At 44.9% G+C, this 23,891-nt stretch overlaps 3 protein-coding genes across 10 annotated transcripts; all 3 read right to left on the bottom strand.

Annotated features, from left to right (window-relative positions):
• Window positions 1-1,615: 1,615 nt before the first annotated feature.
• LOC100828690 (phosphatidylinositol:ceramide inositolphosphotransferase) lies at window positions 1,616-4,948 on the bottom strand. 4 transcript variants are annotated; one of them, XM_010233257.3, is made up of 12 exons: window positions 4,495-4,942; window positions 4,245-4,334; window positions 3,589-3,675; window positions 3,391-3,459; window positions 3,205-3,301; window positions 3,031-3,102; window positions 2,871-2,931; window positions 2,668-2,770; window positions 2,475-2,570; window positions 2,349-2,395; window positions 2,154-2,272; window positions 1,616-2,056 (listed from the first exon to the last, which is right to left on the bottom strand). In XM_010233257.3, exons 3-12 carry the CDS (start codon window positions 3,666-3,668, stop codon window positions 1,982-1,984), a joined length of 819 nt encoding a protein of 272 aa, XP_010231559.1. In that variant the 5' UTR covers window positions 3,669-3,675; window positions 4,245-4,334; window positions 4,495-4,942; the 3' UTR covers window positions 1,616-1,981. The 4 variants fall into 4 exon arrangements, 2 of the variants coding, with proteins under 2 accessions (XP_010231559.1, XP_003568684.1); XM_003568636.4 differs by having other exon boundaries at window positions 3,205-3,285; window positions 4,495-4,940; XR_001405742.2 differs by lacking the exon at window positions 2,349-2,395 and having other exon boundaries at window positions 2,154-2,294; window positions 2,396-2,570; window positions 3,205-3,285; window positions 4,495-4,948.
• Window positions 4,949-7,352: 2,404 nt separating this feature from the next.
• LOC104583198 (60S ribosomal protein L22-like) lies at window positions 7,353-8,009 on the bottom strand. The gene has a single exon (XM_010234987.1). It carries the CDS (start codon window positions 8,007-8,009, stop codon window positions 7,353-7,355), a length of 657 nt encoding a protein of 218 aa, XP_010233289.1.
• A 4,568-nt stretch (window positions 8,010-12,577) lies between these two features.
• LOC100828389 (protein phosphatase inhibitor 2) lies at window positions 12,578-16,327 on the bottom strand. Of its 5 annotated transcripts, none has more exons than XM_014898095.2 (6): window positions 16,051-16,327; window positions 14,865-14,976; window positions 14,145-14,260; window positions 13,853-14,023; window positions 13,589-13,729; window positions 12,578-13,106 (listed from the first exon to the last, which is right to left on the bottom strand). In XM_014898095.2, exons 2-6 carry the CDS (start codon window positions 14,867-14,869, stop codon window positions 12,886-12,888), a joined length of 654 nt encoding a protein of 217 aa, XP_014753581.1. In that variant the 5' UTR covers window positions 14,870-14,976; window positions 16,051-16,327; the 3' UTR covers window positions 12,578-12,885. The 5 variants fall into 5 exon arrangements, with proteins under 5 accessions (XP_014753581.1, XP_014753580.1, XP_014753582.1 ...); XM_014898094.2 differs by having other exon boundaries at window positions 16,166-16,326; XM_014898096.2 differs by having other exon boundaries at window positions 13,856-14,023; window positions 16,166-16,326.
• Between the last annotated feature and the right edge of the window lie 7,564 nt (window positions 16,328-23,891).

Raw genomic sequence — 23,891 nt, 5'->3', positions numbered from 1 at the left:
GGGTGCTCAATCAGTGAGCTATGCTCAATGCAATACTAACCATTGGGTTAAGTAGGCAACTTATGATCACAAAAAAAGAGGCCTTTCCGTCAAATACTCGTTTGGCCGAGGACTTCCAAACACGTCATAAACTAAACCCGTACTGACAAATAACAAGATTAAGTATTGAGCGAAAGGTTGCACCTACAGGTTGCTCTCATAACAAAGGAATCCATATTAACAATGAAAATTTGACCAATTTTTTTTATTTGCAATTTAAATAGACATATATTTTCACAAATAAATTGTCCAAGATGAATTATTGTCTGTCGCTCCATCCCCGTATGGGCGGAGAACCCGTCGTTGTCTCGCTGCGACACAGGGGTTGGATGTTTCTTACAACCCCTACCTCTCTCTGCGAGGGTGTTGAAAGAAAAATATTATTTGAAGATGGATGTTGAAAGAAAAATATTATTCGAAGATGGACGTCCTACATGCAACCTCCAAAGAGGGTATGTGATATGCATGGGGGAGCATTCTTAAGGGAGTGGAGCTAGGGCTGCAACATGGTGAATCTCAGGGTACCCTTTGACCTCCTTAATTCAACCAAATGAACTAAAATTTTAAAACTAGTTCATTTGTTTGAACTAAGGATGATCAAAGGGTACCCTGAGAGTCACAATTTTGCAGCTCTAAGTGGAGCAAGTCATGATCCGCATACGGCCAGTCATGAACCGAAGGGCTTGGAGGAGATCTGCACCGAATGTGCGGCCAGTCATGATCCGAAGGACAAGATCTGTGCCTGGACCTACAGAAGTAAACTAGGTGCCTGGTGCTGCTGTGCCGTTGGTATGTACTCGCTCCGTCACATATTAAGTGACGTAATATTATATGTATCTAAACATATTTTAGTATATAGATACGTCCATATTTACACAAATATGACTCACTTGATATGTGACAGAGGGAATAGAATGCACCTACGCATGCAATGCACTATCGGCTCCCTGCTGCTGTTGGCGGGAAGAACTCTGCGGGCGACCATGCAGAGATCTGGGAGGAAAAGGGGAAGGCGAAAGCCCAGAAAAGCAATCTTTTGAAAGTAAACATCGATGGAAAGTTTGCTGGTAGGGCTGCTGGAGGAGGAAGAGATCTGGGAGAAGAAGGGGAAGGGGTAAGACTTTGCAGGCCGAAGCCGAAGCATGCGTGGAGACGCTGACAGTGGCTCCAGATTGGGGCATTTCAAGAATTCATGTCGAAACAGATGATCAACAGCTGGTGCATGCCTTGGCAAATCATAATCAGGACCTGAGTCGTAATGGGATGGTTTTCAAGGAAATTAGATCCTTGGCCTTGTTGAACTTTAATACTTCTAACAATAAAAAAAAAAACTTTGTTACTTCTATAATCTTGTACTGCCCTCGGATGTGTGATAGGATTGCAGACGCTCTTGCGGCGTTTGGCACAAAGATGGTGCATGAGCCCAAACGGCTTTGCTGGTAGTGCTGTTGGAGGAGGATAGGGATTTGTGATCAGAGACCATTTATGGCCGGGCGGTGTACCTACCTTTGCTTCAGCGATATGGCTGAATAAAAGTCTGGTCTTCTAGTTAGAAGGAAAAATAAATGGCTTAACGTTTATTTTGGAATGCAGGTGCCGAGCAGGACATGTTAGAATTTCGAGGAGACTACAATTTGCAAAGAATCTCAGTAATGTGCAGACTATATACACTTCGTATAAATGAATATGTCGAGAAATTAGAGAGAAAACTAGAGATCAGAAAGCAAGGGTTGTTACGGTGAGACAACAGTAAGATTGTGTTGGAACAAAATTTCTGCAACCTAGAATCAGAAAAGGCTCCAGACTGTTTTCTTCAGAACTACCACTGAAGCCATAACAGGTGCTAGGCACCACAGCGCGTAGATGCCTTTAAAAGTATCCTGTCTAGACCACCAGAAGGATGGCTTTTGAATAGCCAGAACCATTCCATTGAAATTAATCATCACGTTATTGTTGTTTCAGTATCAAGATGATTGCCATTCTCAAGGGGCTTTCCATTAATTTGTGTTCTTGGTCTCTGCACACAACAAAAAAGTACTCGCTCATGTTCAGAGATTGTGTAGTAGTTGAACTTTAATAATGATAGAAAGGGAATTGGCTATGATGCCTCATACCCGATCAGCAGCCTCAACAGAGTTACCATTCAGCAGCCTAGTGCTTTCTTCTTTCAATTTGATATCCTTCACACTTAGAGGTAGTGCTGATGCTGATACAGCTGATCGATCAGGAAGCTCTGAAGAGACAAACAGAGTGATCTGAGTACAGAGAACAAATTGGACTATCATAATTGACACTGGAACAGGACTAACCTGTAAGTTTTTTGTCCACAAAAAAAACAAGAAGATTCACTGTGTACCTGCATAGAGGAGATACATCAACAAAGACGAGAAAAGGTATTGCGGACACATGCAATAGTGGAATGTTTATTTATCCACCATGCAACGACAACATCAACACTGTAGTGCTTGCGAGAAGCAACTATCAGAAGACTCTGAGCAACAGCTATGCACCATGCAAGCACCTTTATAAACCTGAAATGAAATTAAAACACACACTTTGACATCTTAGCATCTATTTCAAACAAAGGCTGAACTTCAGAACCGATCCACACACATGCTAAAACCTCACCTTATACTCCCATATTTCTGGTAGGTTATAACAAAGACCAGAGTAAAGATCATGTGGGATGAAAAAATCAAGTCGCCGCATCCATAAATTACACCTCTTGGGACTGCAGCCATGGAATAACATTAACTCAAGAAGATATTCAGAAATAAAAATGACCAGCTAGTCAAGTTGAAATGTTCAAGAATTTTGAAGTGACATCTTACAATTAATGAGAAGCACCTCAGCTACATTTTGTGGTGGTGGTAGTCTGGCAAGAGGTGAACCCTGTGTGTATAAATGATAGTACTCATAAATGAAGAATAGTGCAGAGTAATGAACTTCAACTGTTGAACAGAAATTTAGAGCCCTAGAAAGCAACCTTACCTCACGGCAATGATAATTAGGTCCTGGAAGTTGTGTGGAATAGAATGTCACTATACGCAAGAACTGAGAAGCCTGAAGAAACAACAGAAATAGAACTAGTACAGTAAGTTACACAGTGAAACAATGCATCAGCAGATCACGTACAAAAGAGCTGACAAATAATGAGACACTAACACATAAGAAAGCAAGCACCCTGCGCCAAATAAGAACAGTGTAGAAGCGCTTGGTTTGAAGGATGAAAGGATGAAATGTCCACTGCAATATAAACAAGCTGCTTTTACAATGAGGAAGCCAAATTTATCCATAGGAGTGATACTGACCATTAGTATTTGTAGCATAAGAGAAGATAATTCAATTTACCAACACAAAGGAGAGGAAGATGAATGTAAATAAGGTCTCACTGATGTAACCCCTTTCTTTCCCAAGCTCCTACAGAAAATTCAGCATAACCAAACGAAAATAAGAAGTCATTTCCAATACTAGAAAGAAATAGAAGCATTCATTTGTTTTTCAAATATTCTGGAACTAAGTTAGAAATTGGAACAGCATTGCACATACCGGAAGAACCATGAAACCAAGATCTTGAAGGGTGGGTCCTGGCCTGTGCAAATAATGGACCCCTCGTGCTGCCAAACCATGAATGTACTGTTTGTATGAAGAAAGGTCAAATTAGTAGTAGTACTGCTTAGTGTCATGATCGAACCAAATAATAAGGGGGTGTTTGACTGGTGGGTGGACAGAGTTTGTGGCAATTTGGCATAATTATGACTTACCACACTTTTTTTAGCCAATGGACCACGTGTCACAGATTCATTCAGTTTTAGGTAAAACTTGACACGCCTGTTTTTGGCCACAGTTTTTATGACAAACCACAATTTATTCCAAGTTAGGGTTCATAGGTTAGCAAGAAAACAAAACACAGTTCAATGTGCAGACCAATAAGGAAAATTTCTAGCGAGTTAATGAAGCCCTTAGTTATAGCATATGGTTGGGCAGCGACTAAAAAGGCCCTAATAGCATAGTATATGACTATGAGCGACCGGATCGACCCGAAATGATGCCCCGGTGGCTCTATATACCCAACTCCACAATTTTCGAGATAAATCTACACCAGTATTGTTTAGAATCCCTTGACGCGATATTTAGAAAGACGGGAAGAATTCCGGATCTTGCTATTTTTTCTAATTTCCCATTCTGAATGGAGCGATTGGTACCTGGAAGAGCACGCCCGCGAGGAGAAGGCGCCATTTCTGGGAGAGGATCTTGAGCTCGACCGACGTCTCGGAGGTGATCCTCCTCAACACCTGCACACCCAAATCCAACTCATTTTCCATGTATATTTATTTCGCTCCGGGAAAAAAAAAGGAAACCCCCGGACTCCGCATCGATGCAACCACGAAATAACGCCAATGGAAAAGAGAAGAAGAAGAAGAAAAAAAACTGAATCGGACGGAGAAGACGCACCTTGGAAGCACTGCGCGCAAGGTAGAATGGTGTCATGGCTGCGGCGGCGCGCCTGAAACGGAAGCGAAGGAGGGAGGAGAGCAACTGGTTCCTCCACGGACTGACTACTCCGGCCGGCTCCTCCTCCTCTTCTCTCCGTGGGCGTCCGCTTCTTCTCTTTCCCCCCCTCCTCGCGGCAGAGGAAGGAAGGAGGAGAGAGGAGAAGGGAAGGGAGACAGAGAGAAAGAAGAGAGATTAAAAACGGAAGAGAATGCTCGGCTGGCCGGCGTGGCGTGGCACGGACTAAAAAAACAGCAACCGGGGTCGGAGAAGGGCGGATTGTTCGGAGGAGGAGACGAGAGGCCGGATGATGTGCACTCCGGAAGAAATTAAATTAGGCCTTTCCAACCTGCCCATGTTTTCATCAGTTATATACGCGTACGCGGGGGGGTAGTAATCTGATGCCAGGGATTCATTCGAACATATGGCCTTTCCAGATTATAATTACTCCGTATTTGTAGATTGATAGCAGTGGATGGGCCCTCTTATCTTGTGTTCTCTTGTTGGTTTCGGTTTCTAAGTTTGTTTCATTAATCAGTGACAGTGTCTAGAAAACGACGTGCCGTTGTCTAGAAGAAGAGAAGAGATAGAGGAAACAGGACTCTTCTGGAATGCTACGCCAGCAGCACTAGTGTTTCTAGTAATTCAAAGGGTTGACGCGGTGTGGCCAGCGGAGTTGAACGCGGTGGGCGTGGTGTGGCCGCCGGCGAAAGTTCGCCTTGGGTGACAGCAAAGAGACATTCGACGCGGTTCTTGCCGCGGAACCACGCCCCAAGTACAGAGGAAAGTTCGCCTCACGGCCGAGAACCAACGAACCTCACTCAGAGCGGTCGCAACGCTCCACCACGTGTCAGGATATCAGCATGTTTTCTTAAGTGCATGGTAGATACCAGTACTCCACGTCTTATATCAAATGTATCTCGTACATCCAGATTTGATAAATTTGAGTCAATTAATATGAGACGAAGGGTATATCTTTTTACAAAAAAATTAGATATATTTTTAATATGTAGGCGAGTTCATGACCGGTATTGTCAAGATGAATGGTCTGTGTTGAGCAATGTTAGATGACAACATTGCATAAGAATGCCGGAATATACGAATTCCATCCTAAAGGACTAAGACCACTGCACTTTTGCCCTTCTCCGCGCTCTTCATGAAAGATGCAATTTAGGATTTGGAATCCAAACACATAGGTGAGAGAAAGGCTATTACCATGGGAGGAACACGTTCATTCGTGACTCTTTTTTGAACTGTAAAGGCACATTTTATTGATTTTTGATAGGGTTTACATCATTAGCAAGGAGATTTACAATAAAAAGAGGATGAGCATCCATCCAGATTTTCCAAGGAACGGCTTTTGATTCTGTTGCAATCGTGTGTGCCACCGCCAGGGCAGTGGATGAACTCGATTCTGGAGAAGTCCATGACAAGGCCCGAGCAATCGTCATATAGTGCAGCAGCAAGTGTCGCCGACGGGACTCCATCCTTCATGGTCTGGATTACCTCCGCATTGTCTGCGTTCATGATGATTCTGTTGCAGCCCTAGGTCAAAGCAAGCTCCAAGCCCAAACGAAGAGCAATGGCTTTCGCAACATGTACATCCGGGTAGGAAGATATGCTTTTTCCTGCCGCGGCAACAAACTGGCCGTTGTCGTTCCTGATCACGGCGCCCATGGAGCCCAACAGAAAGTCCCAATCAAAAGAGGCGTCCACATTAAGCATGACCCGCCCCGAAGGAGGAGGGTTCCATCCATGGCGTTAGACCGAAGCTTTATGGCTGTTGACAGTGGAGAACCTCGCCGTCATGGCTCTAATACATCATTCGTGACTCTTTACTATGAGAAACAGGTGATAAAAGATGTGTTGGGTTATCAATGCTTTCCGAAAGATCCATTAGGATGTCTCCAATGTATGCAAAAACTGGGTCTTAAGGACTCTTTTACACCTTAACTCTGGATCTTATACATTGTGGGAGTGGGTCGTAAGGATTTTTCCTTAAGAGCCACCCATAGCACTATGGTTAGGTCTTACGCAAATAAAATATAATAGATTAGTTTTGTACTACTCTATGACATGTGGATCCTATCTCTAAAAGTTGTAAGAGATGGTTTCCATTTTGAACTCAAAATTGGGTCTTAAATATTGTGGAGTTTCTTGTTTGCTATAGCATATGTGCTGGGACCCAGCTTATGGCCTAGTTGTGAAATATACATTGGAGTCTCCTTGTATGGTTCGGCCAGTAAATGTTTACGGATTTTGCGTGAAAAATTGTGTCAAACAAACCCATTATATTGGCCTGGCCAGTAAAAAGTCCTGCAGTAGTGAACTGAGCCTAACTCATGTGGTCTGGTTCCTTGTGGTGGAACCAGCTCACCCAGGTTCAAATCCCAGACTTGACGTGGGTGTCACATTTCTCTGAATTATTTCAGGATTTAACCGGCGCTATTCTTTCAGTGGTAGGTGACGTACCCGTCAACAGCGAGATGTCTGCGGTGATTTCGTCAATCTCTCAAGATCGGCCGGCTCTATTTTTCAGAGATGCTCAGAGGGCGGTGTGTGCTTTCATTGGGGTGAATGTACGCGCCTGTTGTGAGCGGCGTTTGTACTGTGTTCCTCGGAAAAAAAAAGTCCTGCAATAAACTCTAAAAACCCGTTCCCACATGATATATCTAATCTAACTTACCAGCAGTTCTGACAAAGACGTGGCCAGTAGACTAGAATAAATTATAGAAAACCACCACATTAGCGATTAGGGTTTCACATGGGTACCGGTTTACGTTTTGACGACCGACTAAAAATCACCGAATTTAGTTTCGCTAGCAAATAAACATGTTTCTAACCGTCGTGACCCACTGTTGTCCAGTGAGGCGCTCCAGCGTGGACGCAACCCTCTCTTCTTCCTCTCTCTGTTCCGGATCAAGAAGCAGCAGCAGCCAGCGGCCATTGTTGTGCCACCCGATATAGAAGCTGAAGGCCGATGGCTCTCTCTCACGGGGCGGCGGCGAAGCCATGCCCATGGCCGTAGAGAGCCGCATGGCCTGCAGCGGCGCACGGCGAGCAGCGCGAGCGGCGGCGCGACGGGGAGCAGCGCGAAGGGCGGGGCGTCGCGGCCCGGGCGAGCAGCACCGCGACGGGGAGCAGCGCGTCGCGGCCCGGGCGTGCAGCGGCGCGACGGGGAGCAGCCCGTCGCGGCCCGGGCGAGCAGCAGCGCGAAGGGCGGCGCGCCGCGGCCCGGGCGAGCCGCACCGCGACGGGGAGCAGCGCGTAGCGGCCCGGGCGGGCAGCACCGCGACGGGGAGCAGCACGTCGCGGCCCGGGTGAGCAGCAGCGCGCGCGGCGACGGGGAGCAGCGCGAACGGCAGCGCGGGCGAGCAGCAGGAGCAGCGCGAGCGGCAGTGCGCGGAGAGCGGCGAGCGGCGCGGGCGAGCAGCACGCGCGGCGGCCAGCAGGGGCGCGTCTTGGCGTTGGGCCATCTTCGAGACTTGGCTACGTGCTCGGCAAGGCGCGGGGACGGCGGGGCGATGATACTAAAACTTAATTGCTTGAGTATTCAATGACAATTATAATTAGATAAAATCAATTATTAGATTTGTTCAATATATTACATGCAAAGAGGTAGAGCTACTATTTTGTATGATCTTATTACGTAGACATTTTATTGAACTCTACAACTCTAAAGTGAAAATAAGGTGCGATAGCATGCAGCGGGTGACGTAAGGTGAAGCCTATCAAATCTACCTTCAAATAAATTAAACGGTACATGATTCGGAGCTTGCTAGAGAAAGATATCACGAATTAAAATTAAATCCGATTCGGGTCCGAGCTGTCAGTAGACCCGAATTTGTTTTAGTCACCCAGGCCGCATCCGGAGTCCAAATCAAGCAAACAAGTACTTGTTGGAAAGGTAATTACAAGACCTTTCCAATGATCCGGCCCCACAAGGAGATTCGACGCCTGCTGACCGTGGCGGACAAAACAAGCTGACGGATCTGTTTTTCTCTTTCCTAAAGAGTTGTAGTTTGTTAGGAAAGTTAGAGATAGAGTTGGATTTCGGCCTCCTTACTCAAGGTGGACGAAAATCTCCCTCCCTCTCCTTTATATACCCCATGAGCCTCCCTATGAAGACTTGGGTTTTGTTTAGTTAAAAGTTAGCCATCGCTACTACTTCGTGTAATCGCGTGTGGCCGTTAGACCACCTGTTTTACCGCTTTCGGAATCCCAATTTATCCTCTCGTTGAGACATTGGTTTGATATATAGTATACTTGCAATTTCAGATTGCATCTGCTATTTATCTTGTTCTTGCTTGTTCTTCGATTGCTTGCAGGAACAAAGCCTCTCGTGGTCAGGTTTACTTGTTTTGCCATCTTTTGATCTATCTATTCCTACCTTCTTCAGTATGTAGGCTTAGATTATTTCTGTAATTCGTTCTTATCGACTCCAGCAAGTTAGGACTAGCATTATTGAGCATTTTTTCAACTTTGCATTGCCGATTTGATTATTTGCTTATCCTTGCTACTCACAAAAGCCTCCAAGCTCCACAGATTCTACACTTAAGTTGGTTTGTTACCGAGGCATCGATACATTCAATTTTTGGAGGGCTTGGTTACGCCGCTGGCCATCACGTTCCTGTTTTGCATGGTAAGAACTTGTAAGAATTTGATTTTTAGGTTGAGAGTTGAGCGACTTGTAGCCACATCCTATTAGTTGATAGGAACATATTCGTGTGATTTGTTTCTTGTTTTCTACTATCCATGACAGGACTTACACGAAGCATGGGAACTAGACCGATGCTATCCTGTGACAGCGATGAGTGCTTTTCACCACGGCCATCCTCCACATCTCTTGTTGACAATGCCACGGCAACGGTACGAAACAATCTTTCTAATACAATTAAATTGTGTGTACCTTTCTTTGAGAGGAAAAATGATGCTGAAACATTGGGAGATAGATTTAACTGAACAATTCACTTGCTTCCATGTACTTGATAGTCGCAAGGTTCAAATTGCTAGTAGTAAATTTACTTTTGCTGTTTTATCTTGGTGGAATGAGATAGTTAGAGAAAAGAAAATTCCCCACACTTGGGTTGATATGAAGAAACTCATGAGAGAAAAATATGTTCCTTTTAATTATGTTAATAACTTGCGCTCATAGCTACGACGTTTGACACAAGATGATAAATCTGTTGATGATTACTACTATGAGTTTCAAGTTATAACATTGCGGTCTGGTTTAGAAGAAACCGAACAAAGAAAAATGGATAGATTTTATTGTGGGCTTAACTTTGATATTTCTTACATAATTGAATACGGAAAATACGACTCTCTATTGTGTTTGCTTAATCTTGCTCATGAAGCGGGGAGAAAATTGGAGAGAAGGTGTACTACAAACGTGTTGAGCCTACAAGGTAATGATAAAGATGATTGTGTTGCTGAACTAAATATGACATGTGATGAAATAAATGAGATACTTGTTGAATTTTCTGTACCATGTGAAATTATTGACGTACATGCAGATTCGAGTGCACCTACTGCTGAAATTAATTCTTCTAATGATTTGAGTGCACATACTAATTTTGATATTGATCAGAATGAATCATGTGAGAAAATGACTAATGTTTTTGGAGAAACATGTGAGATAGATAAATTTGGTTTAGGTTGTGTCGAGTTAATTACACATGGGATGATTGATAAGGATCCACCTATTAATTCTTTGTGTTATATTTCACTTGATAGACCTATATATTTGTCACATGCAATGGAGAAAGTTTCCGAGTTAACAACTTCAAAATCTTTTGCTGGTGCTCATGGATACACTATTCAATTAATTGGAGAACATGATGTGAACAATAAATTTTTGGTGCATCAGATTTGCATTGCTTGTGATAACTTGCTTTATTTAAGAGAAAATAAATTTTTGCCTATGCTTAATCATTTTGATATGACCTCCAATATGTGTGTTGATTATTTGCCAAACAGTTATTTACATGATTGTTTGAATACTAGTGCTTTGATTTGCTCTAAATTCCAGCATATTGTAGTACTAATTTGGATACTATTCATTATTATTCTCCAATGTTGGGATGGTGTAATGGTGAGTGGTGGCAAACCAAATACAAAAAATCGTTTCACTTATAAATGCAATAATATTGTCAATCTTCTTGCTGGAATGTTATTTATCACGATTGTTTTACTAATTATCTCATGAGATTTTGTTATCAAACATTAATTGTGCAAGAAAGAAAATGTATAAAGATGGATGACATATACATATACCATGCACACACTTTGTCTACTTTCTCAGACTCTTTTCAGCACAAACGACGCCGAGGACGGCTTTCCTGTCAAGAAAGGGAGGATGATATGGACATGGCCACCATGGATACGACCATTAGAACCTTAATTGTTGGAGTATTCAATAAAAATATAATCAGGTGAAATCAATTATTAAATTTTTTCAATATATTACTTGCAAAGAGGCAGAGCTACTATTTTGTATGATCTTATTAGGCAGGCATCTTATTGAACTCTACAAGTCCAAAGTGAAAATGAGGTGCGATAGCATGCAGCGGGTGAGGCAAGGTGAAGACTATCAAGTCTACCTTCCAACAAATCAAACGGCACATGATTTGGAGCTTGCTAGAGAAAGATATCACGAATTAAAATTAAATCCGATTCGGGTCCGAGCTGTCAGGAGACCCGAATTTGTTTTAGTCACCCAGGCCGCATCCAGAGTCCAAATCAAGCAAACAAGTACTTGTTGGAAAGGTAATTACAAGACCTTTCCAACGGATCTGGCCCCACAAGGAGATTCGACGCCTGCTGACCGTGGCAGACAAAACAAGCTGACGGATCTGTTTTTCTCTTTCCTAAAGAGTTGTAGTTTGTTAGGAAAGCTAGAGATAGAGTTGGATTTCGGCCTCCTTACTCAAGATGGACGAAAATCTCTCTCCCCTCCTTTATATACCCCATGAGCCCCCCTATGGAGACTTGGGTTTTGTTTAGTTAAAAGTTAGACATCGCTACTACTTCGTGTAATCGCGTGTGGCCGTTAGACCACCTGTTTTACCGCTTTCGGAACCCCAATTTATCGTCTCGTTGAGACATTGGTTTGATATAGTATACTCGCAATTTCAGATTGCATCTGCTATTTATCTTGTTCTTGCTTGTTCTTCGATTGCTTGCAGGAACAAAGACCTTCGTGGTCAGGTTGATCGTGCCCCCGCGTGATCAATAACTCTCTGGAGTTGGTGTATCGATTGCTAAGGCGCTGCCTCCTAGGCCGTAGTCGGATCATTAACGTCATCTTCTAGCCAAATCGAGAGTTAACAATCTCATCGAAAGATCGGGCACCCCCTGACCCACATCAGGCGAGCTCGGCGGCGCACGGCCGAAGGCGAGGAAGAAGGCGGGCGGCGCGCTGCTCGTGCTCTTGCAGGCGAGGCCAAGGAGGCGCAGCAGGGTTGTTGGGTGGAAGCAGGGGGATAGGGCCGGAGGCGGGGAGGAGGATGGCCGGCGTGGTCTTGCTGTTGCAGGCAAGGCTGAGGAGGCGCTGTGAGCTCGCCATGGTTGGAGGAGATGGGCATGGGCGACGGCTTCAGGCTGTGCCCTTCAGCCCTTCTTCTTCCTCGTACCTGTTGGGAGTTAGGTTGAGTTGGGAGAAACCTTCCACGTCAGTGTGCCGGCTATACCTGACAGGTGGGCCCACCCTTTCCGTTTCGTGCTTAGATGCTAGCAAGCCAGCAGTTAAGTAAATATGGTGGCTTTTAGTAACAAAAACATATACTGTTACCAATGTGAAATCCTAGCCTGTAATGTGGTGTTTTTATGTAATTTACTCTGTAAACTATTCCGCCGGGGCAAGACCCGCAGGCCGCCCTGCATTTTTTTTTTGAATAACAGAGATTACATCATTAAGAATAAGATTGACAATGCAAGAAGGGGGGAGGCCGCCCTGCAATTTAACTGTTTGCTCGGGACTACCAATACATGCCGACGGCGGCTTGTGTACACATCTATAGTGAGCAGTCTCATGGCAAAATAATTGAAGCATTATCTAACGAAGAAAATTAGCTCAAGTGTTCATCACATAACTCAGTTCCAGTATTACAAGAAATGTTCCAGACAAATTATAGCCTCTCCAATCTTGACTGAAAACGTTTAAGTATCTAGTTCAACTAGAATTCTGAGCCATCGCGTTTTAGTCACCGCGACATCTCAGAATAAAGATGGACAAGTTCTTTTCGTACAGAAAACCATCAGATCTGATCTGAAAGCAAGGATTCAACAATACAAACACAGCAGGCGCAAACTGCATGCTTCTGCTTAGTTGATCTTCAGCTTAGTGACCATTCACTTTGCTGACGATGTTTGAGGTGATGGTGACGACTTGCTGTCTGCTGCCTTTTCTCCAGTAGTCTTGTTTTGGCTGTTGTTTGCACCCCGATCATCTGAACGAGGCTCCTCTTCAGTCAGAGATCCAGTGCGCATTAGTTCCTTAACCTTGCGGAATTCATCATAGTGAACACGGCGATGCTCCTTGAAACTCACCGCTCCTTTGTCAACCTCTGAATCTGCATGAATACCAATATATCACTGTATGTTCAAATAACATCCTGGACTCAGACGATAATCAAAGATTATGTCTACTGAACAAGTATCAGCATATTGCACACTCTAATGACAATGAAGCATACAAATTGTGTGGCGTCAAAAGAATGAATACATCAGTATATACATGCGACTTTGCCAGTTTAGTAATGATCTATCGAAAACAAGGAAATTAAGAAAAGCTATTAGTTCCAGAGAAAACCACTCTCTGTATGACAAAATTATTACTACAACCTTACGATCTATTTTTTCCACGGGATTTGTCTCTATCAAAGCCTAAGCCCACAACGCCCATAGTACATGTCGTACGAAGATCATCATACAAATAGCAGTGCTCTTAGTTCAATCACTTATGGGCTTCATTGCAGGTTGTTGATGCATTAAATGGGGGTTGCATAACTCAACTTGTGAAAATAAAGTAAACTGATTTAATCTACAAACTAACCATCAAACTGGAAAAATCTCCAGTAGTAACAGCTATATATATTCTTGATTTGTCCTGACCATCTTGAACAAGTATGAAACATATAAGACTGATCATTCATGCAGACATGCAGTTCACTGGCAAACCAACTTTGAATTTTCACTGAAAAAACAAGACCACTTGATTGCTCCCGTTTAAATAGATTCCAACAAAACATAGGAAACATGATAGCAATATTGTAAGCAGAATAACCATATCAAAATTGCAATTGAGCAAGAATCTAACCACCATCTTCATGTTCCATGGCATCTGCATCATCATCTGAGGATGCCCAACCATCATCCTTCGCATCACTTTTGCTTGAAGAAGCCACACCATTTAAAGCAGTTAAAATAGCTTCAGCGTTAACAGTCTCATCTAGACACTTGTCGAAAGGACGTGTTGGTGATAGTGACCCTAGAAAGCAAGCAATGAAAAGTATATTCAGCTTTTACACATTATGAGCACTGACAGTGGTCAGATATAGTTAAAAAAACAGTGGTCTGATATTATGAGATACAAGAAACAAGATACACACCATCCTCATCTATCATAGGGTGATATGGTGTCTTGGGCTCAGTTATCTTCTGCCTCACTGGCTTGTTTGATTCGATCTCATACAGATTGTCCTCATTCCACTTAACACGATGAGAGCTGCAGAACAAAAATGTAATGCAAGAAAAATCAAGCTAATTGAATCCAAACATGATATCATGCATTCAACAACACTCTACTTTCAGGCAATGCCACTAATATTTCACCACCAAAGCAGTTCAAGACCATTATATATCATGAAGGGACAACCGGTCAACCGCCAGGTTGGAATCAAAGTTGTCAAGCTATAGATGGATCACAACCTAACAAAGCATTAGCGAGGCGCGACATCAGTGGTATGACTTGTAATTTTGGTTTACCTTACCCTCCTCTGTATTTCGGAAGTGTTACAAAAAATGCAGGAGTGTTTAAATAAATCAGTTCCCTCTAAAAACTTAGTTTACCATCTCATACTAATGAATCTTATATTCCAAGACTCCAAAATTTTGTTTTGATCCCTTGTTTACAAGCTGGTCTAAACATTATGAAATACTCCATTGTTGTGCTAGTCCAGAGATAAGAATTGAAACAACCCCAGTCAAATACTGATGTAGTATCTGAGTCTAAAGTAAATAGGTAAACCATTCATACATCAATAAGTCAGTATGCATCATATCTTGCAAATAGGTTTTATTGATTCAGAGGAGGAACTAAGAATACTAACCTCATGCTTCAAGTCTCCGAACTTCCCAGTGATGTAATATGGATGAAGATCAAGAAAGCATTACACAGCAAATCTGTTAAGCCAGATAGCACTACACCTCTTCTAGGTTGTCCTGCAGAAAAAAGAGAGTAAATTACACAGATACACATCTTTTGAAATAATTATCAGAACCTACACATCTGAGCTTGCATTTCACAAAGGTACTCATGCTCTCCAATAATGTTTTAAGAAAGCAGAGTCAACGATTCCTATCATGTGAAACCAAATCGGGCATGCAGGACCCACTTGTTAGTGTAATGGACATGTGGAACATATCAGATAACATACAGCAACAAAAAATTTGTGGTTTTTGTGTGGCTTTCTGATAATTTCAACAGAATGTTTGTGTACCGACTACTCAAAATTAAATTTAGAACTAGTTCAAAACCAAGACACTTATTTTGGATCAGAAGTAGTACATAATAGCTCAACATGAAATTAGGAACCGGAAATTAGCTACAGGACATTGTAAAATGGTGACATTTGCAATCTCCACCAAGAGAGCTGCACAAACTGTCTAATTTGCCTTGCATCCTACTAGCATTGCTGCTCAACAACAACCATTCCTTGCTCGCCACTGTACCAACACCCATTGCTGCACAATTGCTGCTTGCTTGACTGGCCATCTTGCTTATCCTTGCGCTCCACTCCCTACACATGCTCTACCTCCCCTAGTGGAAGCCAGAAGCCTCCACCTCCAGACTGACCTTGGCATGTATGCCCCCTTCATTCGCTCCTCCACAACTTCATGCTGCTCATACACTCAGCGTTCCTCTCTGATGATTCCTCGACTAACTTCACCAATACAATTGTTCTATAGGTGCCCCCGACACGCAGCTCTATATCTACTTCAAGGTGATCATCTAACATTTGAAGTTATAGGGAAATGACTCTGCAAGGAAGGCTAAACGTGTTGGAGCCAGTGTTGACGATGTTCAACGAAGGAGGTCTTAGTTCGCTACTGTACGATGCCATCCATTTGAGAGGGCGTCACTGGGGCAATTGCGACCACTACAACAGTCTACAGCGTGGTGAGCCGTGATAGGTGAAATTGAGAACTCGGCCTGCGGTACTCGTGGGCAACAAGAAATCCTAGCCAATCCACAGGCGGAGGACCCAGCAGGGCAAGGTAGGGCGGCCACCGTACCTTGATTTTTGCATCAGTTACGAATCGGCGAAAATTAAGGAGATGAAACGGGGAGGTAAAGGGCGGAATCGGTCCGTGGGGTGATGGGAGCGAGAGAGTCGAAGGTGAGACCAACCGGCGGTGGCGGCGCTCGCGCGAGGAGGAAGACGAGCGAGGGGAGGGGGCGGTCGGCAGCGAGATCGGCAGAAGGAGGCACAAAAAGGAAAAGAAGAGAAAGGGAGATATTGATAGGCTCCGCCCAGGGGGGAGGGTCAGGGCCAGCGCAGGGAAGACCGGCCGGTGGTTTCGGAATTCATCTTACTTCAGAAAATAATCTTGTTTTGTCTTTCGATTTTGTCTACTTTTCACTCTTTTAACCACGGCTTTTGACTTTTCATTGCAGGTTTAGTCGACTTGTCAGCAGTCGAATAGCTTTATTAAGTTTTTTCTCACGTGAGATACAACTTTCGCCCAAATCGAGTCATGATATATTTAACTCAGTTCTTATCCATATACAATGAATGGATATCGAATGCAAATGAATTATAATTTTCACCGCTAATCCATATTATGTACTCCATCCATTCCACAATGCAACGTGTATGGATTTGTGCATTTGGACCAAAACAGCTCTCGTTTCTTGTGCCTGACCACTAAAATTGGATTAATAATAAATGGATTTGAGTAGTTATTGCCGGGTGTGGGTACCAAGAGAAAAATGAGGTGTATTGTGGAACAAATGAAAAAAATCTATACACGTTGTATTGTGGAATGGAGGGAGTAATTGATAATATGGATTTCATGTGAATTATGCAAATTGTTAATTTCTCGCTAATTCTTATCCCAAATTTCATACAAAAAAGAGCTGTGTTATTACATATCCAACTTTCGCCTCATCTTTTTAAGAATTTGGCCAACCAAAAAAAATTGGCCCACATCGATGACCCAGTTGACGAAGATGTAACTTCGACAATTCCATATTGATGGACTTGTATCAAGGAAAGATTTCGAGTGTGTGTTGGCGAACTCGTCGGCTAACAAGGACACAGGGGACACGATTTACTCAGGTTCAGGGCCCTCGATGAGGTAATACCCCTAAGTCCTGCTTGTCAGATCTATATTGATGAGTCGATTACAATGAGGTGCCGCAGAGTCTAGATGCATCGAGTCATCGAGTGCGTCTAGGCGACTTGTATCTAAGTTGGGGGTGTACTCTTGGCTCCCCCTCTTGGTCCTTTATATATGCAGGAACTCAGATCTCATGTAAAATCCAAGTCGGTTACAATGAGAAGATATACTCTAGTTAACCTTCCTTATCTTGAGTCACAAGATTTGGCATGTAAACTCCTGAAGTCGAAGTAGGCTTCCTTGTGGGCCCCAGCTGGGCTGTACCGAGTATACTCGAGTCGAGTACATGGTTAGTCATAACCACGTCAGTAGCCCCCAAGTGCCTGGTTGAGTCGAAGACTCGACTAAGGACTTTTTCCGTAAAGAATGAGCTTATTCTGCCGTTGAGCCAGTTGCATGGTGCTGTAGACTTTGGCATTTTACCGACTCGTACTTCGAATGAGAAGTATTTTGATTCAGAGAATGTCTGAGCTGATGGTTTAGTGTTTAACTGTCAAATAACAGTTTCACAATATGATCTGATAGTGGATCAATGCGGTGAGTAGGAGTCATAGGGATATATGCTTAATGCGCCCAGATACTCGAGAAGTCGAGTCTAGTTAATCGCTCTAGAGCGAATACAACACTATCTTTCATCAGCATTTGAGTCCCCGAGCTCGAACCTGGTGACCGGATAAATTTGACTTAGCCTGTTGGGGTCTTGTAGAGTCAAATTTCAGTTTTTAAGTACTCGACTCGTTCGTCAAGATTGCTTGAACTGGAAATACGCAGCTGGTACGTCTCCAGGCCCTATAGGAAGCCTACAGGTCTTATCTTCATGTAATAAACATGGTTGCAGGGAGCGACCTTTAAGTGAGAATTGTTACTTGAGGGATGCAGCCGATGCATATCCAGGCCTAATTTTAGGACTTACCTTCATACAATGAGTATGGATTTGACTGGAAATAACGTAGCTGGTACGATCCCAGGCTCGTAAGAGAACTTTCGGGTCTTATCTTCATGCAATGAGCATGGATTTACTGAAACACGCAGCTGGTACGATTTCAGGCTTGATGGAGTGATCCATGAGGCTTATCTTCATGCAATGAGCATGTGGTTTACTAGAGCAGCGCAGCTGGTGCGGCTCCAGACTCTTTGGACGAGACCCAAGAGGCTTACTGTTATGCGAATGAGCATAAACAACTGAGGTGACGCAGCTGGTGGCTGGGTTATTACCCTGTTTTTACTATTGTAAGTAAAAAATAAACAATAGATGACTATATGAAGTCTTTTAGTATAAAGCAACAACTAGTTAATTTGCGACTCAAATGAGAGTCATAGTATTCATAATCGAGACTCGAAGGAGATAAACTCCATCATCTTGTATAAAAGATAATTTCGAGTCATGATATTCGAGTCATACTTCGTCATTGATGACGTACCTGCTGGAGGTGAAAAGCCGTTTTGGTCAGCCGATGTGACTGGATGTACAGCCTAGCCTGACAGCTAGACAAACTGTAGGCGTGCGTCAGTGGAAAAACGATCACACTTCGCGTAGTAAAACAAGACACAATGATGATCTCATTGGTTCTTGTGCCCATGAAGTAAGCAGTTACTTTCATCCTTGCCGTTTCGTATTCCGATTGATGCGGAACACGTGGTCACGACCGAGATCGTGCGTCCCGGATTTTTTGCCAAGGCAAGGATAAAAATGGAGGTGGGGTAAATTAGTTTTAACCCTTCTTCCTCCTCGCACCCAGAGCTCAGGCGCCCAAGACTTTAGCTTCCATAGCCAAAAACCCTTCGTATTCCCTGTTAATCACGTCCTTCGACCCATCGAGATGGGGAAGAACAAGAAAAGCGCGAAAGCTTGGCCGCTGTCCTCCGTGGATCGTGAGAGGGTGGCCGGCATGCAAGAGGAAGGGTTGCTTTCCCCGCGGCCGGGGCATGTGTGTTTTCTCAGCGAGGAGGTAATCCCTCGCCCCATGCACGGAGAGCGAGTGGTGCATTATGATTTCATCACTCGTGGTTTAGCATTCCCCGTCCACCATTTCCTTCGTAGCTTGCTTTTGGCCTACGAGCTCCAACTTCATAATCTTTCTCCAAACTCCTTCCTCCACATCGCGTGCTTCGTGACGCTGTGTGAATACTTTCTTGGAATAAATCCCCATATGGGTCTCTGGATGAGAATGTTCACCATCAAGCGCCAGGGCAAGGACGCGATTGGATGTGTGGATATTCAAACTCCGGCGGATGCCAAATTCTTCAACCTCCGAGATAGGGAATCATCTTCTCGATGGAAATCGAGGTGGTTCTATGTCATGGATGTGCCGGCCGAAGGGCGCGGCTTCAGTCTTCTCGAATTCTCCGCGACCGCGTCGGTGAAGAAGACGACGGCCTGGAGTCATAAGTTGGGAGGAACAGAGGGCGAAGAAGCCGAGACTCTGTTGGCCCGAGTCCTGTCTCTCATGGAGACTCCTCAGTTGAAGGTGACTAGAATTCACCTCATCGCCGCTTTTATCCAGAGAAGAATTCAGCCTCTGCAGGTTCGTGCTCATCCCATGTGGGCATATCGGGGGGTTCGTGACCCGACCCGCATTAGTACCGTGGAATTTCGTTCGACTGAAGTGTGTCGACGAGTTCAGCTACTTACTGACTTGGGCGAGTCAGAGCCATGCGAGATTGACCCTCCAGTGGCTCCCTATGGACCCGACAGGCCCTGGGAAAAGGTGATCATCGAAGCATCTGACAAACCCTGCCGTTTTTGGCATGAATTATTTCTGACCGTGGCTTTGATTTCAGGAACCCGATAATGATCTAAGCAGTGCTTCTCTACTGGCAAAGAAGCGCGGCAGAGAGGATAATGACCCGCCGGTACAGACCCAACCAACAGGCTCGAGGGACCCGAATGTCGAGCCGTCGGTGTCTGTACCCACATTCAAGAGGACCAAGTCCGACAGGCCAGTCGCGGCTCATCGCTTTGGCCTTTTTGCACGATTTAACCGTGCCAGGTGAATCTTTTGGCAATCTTATTTTAGCATTCTAAAGATTTTAACTAAACTTCTAAAAACTTCTTGCTGAGCCATACTGGTGGCTCAGTCGAGGGCAAAAAGGCTCCCGAGACTCAATCGACTGGTCAAGACTCAAAAGGGTCAGACCAGCCGACTAAAGAAAAGGCAGCTCACACCGAAAGAGCCTCAGCGGACAATCCTTCTGAAATGAGCGGAAGAAGTCGACCAGATGAGTCGAGCATTCCTTAGGCGATGACTCCTGCGTCGAGTGAACACGTGAGCAAATTTGTCTTTTGCTATTATTTTGCCTCCCGGTGGGAGTGATGCTCAAGAAATGACTTGAGACTGCTATTTGTTTTTAGCCGATCATCCACTCCATGACAACTCTTATTGAAGAGTTTGAGGAGACGAAGGCATATCGGGAGCGACTTCGAGCAGAGCTGGGTCAATGTCGCCAAGAGCTGCAGGAAGCAGCCGCTGAAAAGAGTCGTCTTCAGCAACGTATAGACTCACGTACTTCCGCGGAGAAAGAGCAGGAAAAGATTTGGATCGAACGACTCGAAAGTGCTACTCGCTCTGTTGCTGGTGAGCGTTTGAATCTTTTACCCCAATGCCTTTTCCTTCTCGTGTAAAATTTGACCGTTGCTCTGTCCTTTTGCAGGAGTCCTTGATGCCTCTGCTGAGCTTCAATTCAAAGAGAGAAGCCGGAGCTTCAATGAGGCTCTAGAAAACATCGAAGTCATCAACGCTGAAGCCAAGGGCAAGCTCCGGCAAGTGACGAAGATTCTGACTACCGTAATCAGGAAGACGTCTCCTGATGGGTCAGTGCCAGAGTCGCTGAATGGCCTCATTGACTTCTTTGCTGCAAGTCAAGACCCAGTAGAGGAGTACTGTCAGCATCGATCGAAGACCGATGCTGAGTTATTCTTCACGCTTGCTCTTGCACATGGCGTTGAGGAAGACATTCTCCGTCGAGTAGCCTCTCAATCGACTCGGTCGAGAGCTGGTGACACGGTCAGCCTAGGGCCCCTTATGGGAAAGGGAAAAGAGCTGGCTGAGATCTCGTTGCGGCAACCTCGTAGATCAATCGAGGAGATGAACCTAGCTTCATCCGGCCGCCCAGAGGTGGGCGATCTTTCACTAGATATATTTGATTCTCTTTCTCCTTTGTGAATCTTCTTCTTCTGTTCTTTTAGCTTTGTAAAGAACTGCTCTAGCTAAGCCTTTTTTTGGAAAGAAATCAAAGATATTTATTTCCACCCCCGAAGGGGTTCTTTAGGATAAATGCTGAGGTAACTTGAGTCTTTTTCGCGCAGAGGGAAAAAGGACAGTCCAGTCACTCGGTTCCAGCTGTAGAGGCAGCCTCTCGCAACGATGCTCCAGCCAATCCTAGCGGAAAGGGTCAGGCTAGGACTAATCTGTCCCCAGAGCAGTTAGGAGAAGTGGAGGCTCAGCTCGCTAAGCTGAAGCGTGACACGTTGGGTGACGCTTAAAGTAGCAAGTCTTGCCTGAAAGCTGCGACCAACCGGGAAGAGTTTGTCTTTGGAGAGCTTCGTAACCTGAGCGGCCAAATCCAAGGTAAGATCGCAAGACGTTGCCTTTCGTGTCGGTCTGCAAAGTAATCTTGGCGTCTTCTGTGTAGCTGTTCGCTTTGATTCTGATGATGAAAAAGCCAGAGTGAACGCTGCCGTTCAAGCTCGCCGAGTGCATGACCCATCACCCATTTGGCTGGATCAGTCGAGGAGCTACGACTTGATGCTGTTGATCGAGCGGATCAAGCAAGTCAAAAGGTACTTCACCTCCTGTCGTCACATGCTAGCTTCGACTCATCGGGCCTTATGGCCACGGGAGAAGGTGCCTCGTAAACTGGGCAGCCTGATGGTGAAGTTTCAGGGCAAGGAGAAGATGAAGGAATTGGTTCGACTCCAGCTGGTGAAGGGTGCCCATATTGCCCTCGCATTTGTGCGAGTCAACTGCCCAGAGTTGGATTTCTGACGAGTTGCTACACTGCCAGCTACTCTCACCCATGGTATAAAGTCGTTCCTGGAGGCTGGGCAGGCGGCGGCGCTGCAGATGATCTGGCAATGGGAAGCAGCCGAGGAGGAGACCATATCTCGTAGTAGATAGTCATGTAGTTCTTCCTTTTTGTAAAGAATATTCTACCAGGCGCCTGGTCAGCGCTCCCGGTGGGAGTAGCCCCTGAGTTCGGTTGCGACTGTGTGTAGTGGCGACTGGACTCAAGGTTGTAATTTGATATCCTTGAATTTCTTGGCAAAGTTGCTCCCCTTCTTTTTTGGAAATGGAACGCTATGACTTGCCAATCAGCACCGAGTCGAATTATGTCTTGTGGAAGTCGAATTTAAGTCGGATTTCAAGTACTCTCGGTGGGAGTGCCTCGCACTCGAATATAAATAACCGAGTGCGGACTCGAACGTACTAACCAACGCAAGGGATTTGTCCTGCTGATTAGCTCTTGGGTCTCGCGGGAAGAGATGGATTCCTCCGACGCACTCGAGGTTATGCATATCTGTTTGGGACATGTTGAATACCAACTTGCGCAAGCACGGGAGGAGATCTCCTTGCTTAAGTCGGAGAATCGGGCCGCGTCGGGCCGAGAAGATTTCCTTCTTGGGGAAATCGTGATGCTGAGTTCAGATTTGCGAGGTAACGACCGAGTTCTCTGCTTGAAATTGTTGAGTTAACTAAATTTTGACTTACTTGGACGTGCCATAGTTTGCAGATATGATGCCAGAACCATACGTTGAAGTTGAATGCATAAAAAGTCGTCTTGATGCTTTAGCACGATCTGGTTCAGAGACCCCATCCTTCTGGTCGAACCGCGACAAGGGTTATGCCCTTGCACTGCTGCAGGATCGAGTTGCAAGAGCAGTGGTCTGCCTAAAGTCCTGCAGTCACTGTTTGACTGAGGTGCGCCATAACTTGTTTCCGGAGCTTCCTGTTCCTGTTGACCTGAAGGGATTGATCGAGAGATTTTGCGAAGGAGTAGTGGTGAGGGGGACTACTCATGAACAATTGGTGGAGGGGGCTGTTCTAGCCCTCTCGTTTGTTCGTCTTCGCTACCCCTCATTGAATCTGGACTCTCTGCATTTGACTCCCTCCTATGTTCTAGACGATGCTCAGCTTGGACCAGTTTATGACATGATGGAGAACACGGCACGTCAGCTGGTGACTCTTATGGCCTTGGAATAGAGTAGACTTTGATATTTGCTAAGGATGTAGGCGTAGTTGCCTGAGTAGTATTTTTACCGGGTGCGCGACCAGCGCTCCCGGTGGGAGTAGCCCCCGGGTCTGTGCATGACTGGTTTGCAGTCATGGGGAGACCCAAATACTTTGAAATCTTTTGTAACTGAAAGCTGTTAGCATCTTTGAAGAGGTCGCATCTTTTTTTTCCGTAATTTCTTTGATCTTGTATGAGAAAACATCGTGATCCCAATTTTGCGTGCTTGGGAACTGCCGACCGTTGAATGATTTTGCTGATGTTTGTTATACAGTAGCCCGTGAATGTCGGGTGCGTACAACGAGAGGTTTTAGGGTCGATTGGACGCAGCCCCTGAGTGTCGGGTGCGTCCAATGACAAGTTTGCGGTCGATTGGAGGCAGCCCCCGAGTGTTGGGTGCGTCCACAGACAATGTTGTGGTCGATTGAACGTAGCCCCCTAGTGTCGGGTGCGTCCACTGACAATGTTGGGATCGATTGGACGCAACCCCCGAGTGTTGGGTGCGT

Source organism: Brachypodium distachyon, chromosome 2 (assembly GCF_000005505.3).
Source record: "Brachypodium distachyon strain Bd21 chromosome 2, Brachypodium_distachyon_v3.0, whole genome shotgun sequence".
Classification (NCBI taxonomy): Eukaryota; Viridiplantae; Streptophyta; class Magnoliopsida; order Poales; family Poaceae; genus Brachypodium; species Brachypodium distachyon.
The sequence above is the reverse complement of the archived record's forward strand: the minus strand, read 5'-3'. Positions and strand labels throughout refer to the sequence as shown.